The sequence below is a fragment of the Entelurus aequoreus genome, linkage group LG07 (assembly GCF_033978785.1).
Source record: "Entelurus aequoreus isolate RoL-2023_Sb linkage group LG07, RoL_Eaeq_v1.1, whole genome shotgun sequence".
NCBI lineage: Eukaryota > Metazoa > Chordata > Actinopteri > Syngnathiformes > Syngnathidae > Entelurus > Entelurus aequoreus.
The window spans coordinates 75,257,874-75,265,170 of record NC_084737.1 but is presented as its reverse complement, the minus strand read 5'-3'; the positions used below and the strand labels follow the sequence as shown (position 1 = coordinate 75,265,170).

At 40.3% G+C, this 7,297-nt stretch overlaps 1 protein-coding gene across 2 annotated transcripts in view; it reads left to right on the top strand.

Annotated features, from left to right (window-relative positions):
• osbpl2b (oxysterol binding protein-like 2b) overlaps positions 1 to 7,297 on the top strand; it is a 54,776-nt gene that overhangs the window by 25,478 nt on the left and 22,001 nt on the right. For both annotated transcript variants that reach the window (XM_062054493.1, XM_062054494.1), the window contains one exon: positions 2,197 to 2,323. In XM_062054493.1, coding sequence (XP_061910477.1) covers positions 2,197 to 2,323 — 127 coding nt within the window. The remainder of the gene's footprint in view (positions 1 to 2,196; positions 2,324 to 7,297) is intronic.

Here is a 7,297-nt window from a genome sequence, read left to right as displayed (position 1 = left end):
AATTGCTGAGTTTGCAACACTAATTCCTCCTGCTATTTCTTCTTATACTCTGGCTAGGAATGTAACGATAAACCGTATTAAAGATAACCACGGTAAAACTCTACGATTAGCATTACCTTTTTAAATTAAAATGATGGAGTAATCATGATTGATAGCCACACTTTGATAAACTCACGGACGGACTTGCACTCGCTCGCGAGCTTAAATGCTAACATGAAAACAAGGGACATTAACTATTTTCCCCATTAAGAAAGGACATACCCCAATCTAAACTTATATAAACAAATTGGCCCTAGTGTGTGAATGTGAGTGTGAATGTTGTCTGTCTATCTGTGTTGGCCCTGGGATGAGGTGGCGACTTGTCCAGGGTGTACACCGCCTTCCGCCCGAATGCAGCTGAGATAGGCTCCAGCACCACCCGCAACCCCAAAAGGGACAAGCGGTAGAAAATGGATGGATGGACATTGCTGTCTGAACAACTAAGCTTTTCGATTGTGCACATTGAGTCGACAAGCTGTGCTTTTTTTAAAATTTTTAGCACAGAGTGATCAATATAGACTTGGGGGAATATGACACAGATTTGTTTTTACGGTGCGTTCAAAAGAGAAGGACACAACAACGCCCGCCAAAACACTCACATCAGTAGAAAGAAACACGAAACATGCATAATGTTGGGCTTTCTAATTGCGGGTCTATTTATTTTAGTTATTTAAAAAAAGCTAGAGAATTCAGTGTGTGTACAGTAAGTACTTTTTAAGCAAATTCAACAACACCGCTATAATAATGATAACCGTGACAGTTTTGGTCACAATAACCGTGACATGACATTTTCATAATGTTACATTCCTAATTCTGGCAGACCAGGGGCCGTACTTATCAAGCTTCTTAGAGTGCCATTTTACACTTAAGTCCTGAGAATTTGCGAAATTTAGTCCTACTCTCAAACTTAAGAATAAAAGCTTTTTATCAACGTTCTTAAGTCTAAGAATCACTCCTACTCTCCACGATATTTAAGAGACCTTCAGAGGTGTCTTAAGTGGTTAGGAGTTGCCAGCAGGGGATGGCACTGAGACGAGAGAGACGTGCGTGAACGTTCAGGGAACGGAACAATGTTGTTGTTTTTTTTGATGACGAGCAGCTGATCAAACGGTATCGTTTAGACAGAGCGGATATTATTTTTGTCACAGATTTAATACTTTTCGATTCCTTGTTGATTTCTGCATGTGTCTGCAGTGGGCTAGTATATATAGAGCCACCCACACCAGTTTCAAATTAGTTGCCTAATTAATGAATTGGAAAGAAAATGTTATGACAGTAGCGTATGTGTGTGGCCGTGAGGTGAGTGACGTCAGTGAGTGTGTGGGCGATAGAAGAGAGGGAGCGGTAGCGTGAGTGCCAGTGGGGACTAGTTTGTTTTGTATTATTTTGTAGTTTATTGTCAAAATATACACTCCCATTGTCCACTTAAATATTTCCAAGATATTTCTTTACTCTTAGACAACGGATTCCCTTCCGTAATTGGTCATTTCTATGGACACAGAAATGACGTCACCTAAAATTCCGTTTACGGCACATAGTAATGTCGTAATTCAGCTCTGAGTGTGACACTTAAGATTCAGTCCTACACTTCGCTGAAAGTGTGAGTAAGACGCTTGATAACTAACTTTTAAGTGTAGCTTTCAGCGAATAATTTATTTACTCTTAAGTCAACTCCTAGCAGACTTCTTAGGAGTAATTCTAAGAAGCTTGATAAGTACGGCCCCAGGTGTGTTAAAAAGTGGCATTCCATTGCATACCCCCACCTTCTGTACGTAGTCGTAACGACAAGATCCATTCACAGACAGTCCCATTGTAATGTGTTTGAGGGAGGGCAAATAGGAACACATAAATGTATGGGAAACCCTAACAGTACATGCATTGCAACATTTGTACGTTATTAACTGAGAATAGTGTTAAGTATAATGGGAAGTTAACCACCAATAAATTCAACTTAAATACAAGTAAAAGCCTTTTTTATGTCATAATAAATACATTTTCTGGGTTTATGGTTACCATCACACTTTTACTTTTTACCAATGCTGGAACGCCATCACTGGAGGTATCACAAACATATAACTAAGCAAAGTAAAAGTACTTGTGCCGTTAATCCTTGAGATGGTCACTGAGTTGAAAGCTTACACGTGCTCTGCTTCACAGGCCTAGAATCAGACGAGTCATATGAAGGGGTGTCAGAGTCCATTTACAAAGATGCACTGGTGTTTGGCAGCAGTAGTCGGAAGAACAACGGGTCAAAGCCTCAAGAGAATGGCGTCAGGAAACACAGGTACTGCTGCATTCTTGCACCACCTTTCAGACCAGCCTGCAGATCTGGCTGCATTAATAATGTGACCAGATTCAGAAGTGTCAAGACTGCTTTCAAAATTCTTTGTTTTTCATTGCATTACATTAGTTATTTGTAGAGATGTCCGATAACGGCTTTTTTGCAGATATTCCGATATTGTCCAACTCTTAATTACCGATTCCGATATCAACCTATACAGTAGTGGAATTAACACATTATTATGCCTAATTTTGTTGTGATGCCCCGCTGGATGCGTTAAACAATGTAACAAGGTTTTCCAAAATAAATCAACTCAAGTTCCGCCCGATTGTAGCTGAGATAGGCTCCAGCGCCCCCCGTGACTCCGAAGGGAATAAGCGGTAGAAAATGGATGGATGGAAGTTATGGAAAAAAATGCCAACATGGCACTGCCATATTTATTATTGAAGTCACAAAGTGCATTATTTTTTTAACATGCCTCAAAACAGCAGCTTGGAATTTGGGACATGCTCTCCCTGAAAAAGCATGAGGAGGTTGAGGTGGGGGGGGGGTGTATATTTTAGCGTCCCGGAAGAGTTAGTGCTGCAAGGGGTTCTGGGTATTTGTTCTGTTGTGTTTATGTTGTGTTACGGTGCGGATGTTATCCCGAAATGTGTTTGTCATTCACAGTGTGGCGCATATTTGTAACAGTGTTCATGTTGTTTATACGGTCACCCTCAGTGTGACCTGTATGGCTGTTGACCAAGTATGATTGCATTCACTTGTGTGTGTGAAAACCCGTAGATATTATGTGATTGGGCCGGCACGCAATTGCAGTGCCTTTAATATTGTTGTCTGGGTGGAAATCGGGAGAAATTCGGGAGAATGGTTGCCCCGGGAGATTTTCGGGAGGGGCACTGAAATTCGGGAGTCTCCCGGGAAAATCGTGAGGGTTGGCAAGTAAGACTGGGAGACGCAACTGCTCTGTACTTCTCCCTACGTCCGTGTACCACTCCGTACAGTCATACATTTTACTTTTTGAAACCGATACCGATAATTAGGGATGATGTTTGATAAGAAATTATCGAGTTCGAGCCCATTATCGAATCCTCTTATCGAACCGATTCCTTATCGATTCTCTTATCGAATCCAGATAGGTTGTTGTATATGGAAAAAAAACACAATATTTAGTTTAACAAAAGCTCACTTTTATTTCATAAGAAAAAATAAAATAAAATAAAAAAATAAATATTGACTGTTACCCCCCTAACATAAAAAAAAATAAAAATATTGACTGTTGTTACCCAAAGTATATTAAGTGGGATTTTTCAGAAAAACAAATATATACAGTAACACAAAAACAACCTGTCTCTGTGATCACTATAGGTGAATAGCCATGCCTTGAGGCGTTTTTTTCCGGTCCATTATGTTTGCTGCTTGTGTGACATCACAGGAAATGACGTAGCTCAGTCTAATGACTGAGCTACGTCATTTCCTGTGATGTCCCACAGGGCATTTCTTGTGGGACGGGATTCGTTCCCAGGGATTCGAATAAAGAACCAACTCTTTTTCTTTACTACAGTGGCCTCGATAACGGGAACCGGTTCTCAAAAAGGGATTCGAGTCCATGGAATCGGTTCTTTTCTTATCGAACGGTTCTTTTCTTATCGAACAACCGGGAGAACCGGTTTCGAATATCATCCCTACCGATAATTTCCGATATTAAATTTTAAAGCATTTATCGGCAGTTTGATATTATCGGACATCTCTAGTTACTTGCAGTTAATTAACGTTCTGTAATGCTGTAATGAACTGTCTTACTTGTCAATGTGGCTTTTATATCCAAGGTGTCTTTGAGCATTTAGTGTAATGCAGGCTTTGACAGCTCAATTCATTGACGTTTGTTGAGATGCTTAAAGGAGGTCATATAGGTAGTGTAAGTGGTTCACAAAGCTGACATAGCTACAATTGGCTAGTAAGGCTGTAGCCCCTGACGTGACCCTAAACAGGATACTTCTTACAAAAATGGAGGCATGGTGATGCTGGTGGATTCACACTGTCTGTCTTAGTTAGGATATATAGCAGCATATTAATGTTGTGGTGCAATGTTTCTCTTGCGTGTACTTATCTTGAAGTTCGTAAAGTAGTGTTCTTTTTTCTGATAGCAGACCAGTCAGACAACATGCTCTGCTTATCTACTACCGATACTTTCATTCTGACTCGAGCATGTCAGATCAGATACATTTGTGCCAGGAGTATACAGGCTGTGTCTCATGTTATGCATTTTTTACATTTAGACTTTCGAGTGCAGAAAACCTAGATTATGTTGCAGTGTCCTGGTGCCGACGTGACATCAGCTTGCTCCTCCCCCTCCAAACCCTCCAGTGGAGCTTAATGGGGACTTTCAAAAAATTTCAACCTCATGTTAACGCCGAAACCAACAGCAGAGCTGCGATTGGTCGACTTTTTTCAACATAATTTCTAATATGTAGCCTTTCCTGTTTTTCTTTTTTTACGATCGGAATGCGTTCTCTTTCGGTTTTAGCAACACGTACAATAAAAGAGACTGATTTTTCAGCTTTTAAACGTTCTAGACGTCTTCGGTCACCATGGTTTAGTTACTACTACTACGCAGAAAGCTAAATAGCTAGTGAAAGAGAGTTGTGGTTGCTCTCAGAAAAATGCAGCCTCATCGCATTTTAGGAGAGAATCAGTCAACCTAGGCGAATAACTAGAAAAAGATTAAGACAGTGTTTGAGGGGACAAATGTAGTGAAAACTTCACACTAGGAAGTGATGAACCATCTACGTAGCCATCTTGGCTTCGTAGCAGAAGGGAAGGGATTATGGTGCGTTCCATTTGTACTGGGAAGTCGGAAGTTCCGAGTTCCTAGTTGAAATTTCAACTGGAACGCCCCTCAAAGTCAGACATCCGATTCGGAAAGTCGAAGCATTCCCAGCACTCCTGAGTTTGTTTTGAAGATGACTGCTCTGGATGTAAACAATGATATCCTCTTCTATAACATCCATTATTAGCACTTCTGATTAGTTTTTGTCGCAGTAAATCAGCCATGTACAATGTATTGTTGTACGTTTATTAGAGATGTCCGATGATATCGGACTGCCGATATTTTCGGCCGATAAATGCTTTAAAATGTAATATCGGAAATTATCGGTATCGGTTTCAAAAAGTAAAATTAATGACTTTTTAAAACGCAGCTGTGTACACGGACATAGGGAGAAGTACAGAGCGCCATTCAACCTTAAAGGCACTGCCTCTGCGTGCCGGCCCAGTCACATAATATCTACGGCTTTTCACACACACAAGTGAATGCAAGGCATACTCGGTCAACAGCCATACAGGTCACACTGAGGGTGGCCGTATAAACAACTTTAACACTGTTACAAATATGCCCCACACTGTGAACCCACACCAAACAAGAATGACAAACACATTTCGGGAGAACATCCGCACCGTAACACAACATAAACACAACAGAACAAATACCCAGAACCCCTTGCAGCACTAACTCGTCCGGGACGCTACAATATACACCCCCCGTTACCTCCCTAAACCCCGCCCCCCCAAACCCGCCCACCTCAACCTCCTCATGCTCTCTCAGGGAGAGCATGTCCCAAATTCCAAGCTGCTGTTTTGAGGCATGTTAAAAAAAAAAAAAGCACTTTGTGACTTCAATAATAAATATGGCAGTGCCATGTTGGCATTTTTTTCCATAACTTGAGTTGATTTATTTTGGAAAACCTTGTTACATTGTTTCATGCATCCTGCGGGGCATCACAACAAAATTAGGCATAATAATGTGTTAATTCCACGACTGTATATATCGGTATCGGTTTATATCAAAATCGGTAATTAAGAGTTAGACAATATCGGAATATTGGATATCGGCAAAAAAGCCATTATCGGACATCTCTAACGTTTATATATGGTAAAGACACTAGTCAGTGTAAACTACATTTATTGTATGTGATATATTTGCTGTACATTGCGAGCAATAGCGTCTGTGCTTCCACTGTGTTTGAAGGTTGCAGAAAGAGTGCATTTTTTCCTATAAGTTGTTTATATTCAGACAAGGCAAGCGCAAAATTAGCTTTTGTGGATGTGGCTATCTTGATTTCCGACATCGTAACTGGAACACTGAAAACTCTGCTGTGACGTCATTCCTAGCTCCATCTTCCAACTTCCGTGGTAACTGGGATGCAGCATTAACTTGAGTGGCTCCAATTTCTTGACTAAAGAGCGCACCTGTTTTAAAGCCGCACCCGCCTAATTTTTGGACATGTTATTTTGTACCGTATTTTTCGGAGTATACGTCGCTCCGGAGTATTAAGTCGCACCGGCCAAAAATGCATAATAAAGAAGGAAAAAAACATATATATAAGTCGCACTGGAGTATAAGTCGCATTTTTTGGGGGAAATTTATTTGATAAAACCCAACACCAAGAATAGACATTTGAAAGGCAATTTAAAATAAATAAAGAATAGTGAACAACAGGCTGAATAAGTGTACGTTATATGAGGCATAAATAACCAACTGAGAACGTGCCTGGTATGTTAACGTAACATATTATGGTAAGAGTCATTCTAATAACTATAACATATAGAACATGCTATACGTTTACCAAACAATCTGTCACTCCTAATTGCTAAATCCCATGAAATCTTATACGTCTAGTCTCTTACGTGAATGAGCTAAATAATATTATTTGATATTTTACGGTAATGTGTTAATAATTTCACACATAAGTCGCTACTGAGTATAAGTCGCACCCCCGGCCAAACTATGAAAAAAACTGCGACTTATAGTCCGCAAAATACGGTACATATATTGGGCACACATGTCTATTAGCTGCAGGTGTGCTCTTTGAAACAGGAAATATTTACACAGTCGCTTGTGTTCATTCACAAGTTTAACAAAAGACAGACACTCTTACAGCCTACTGGTGAGCGCTGCATTCGTCGTCCTCTTCTTTCTGC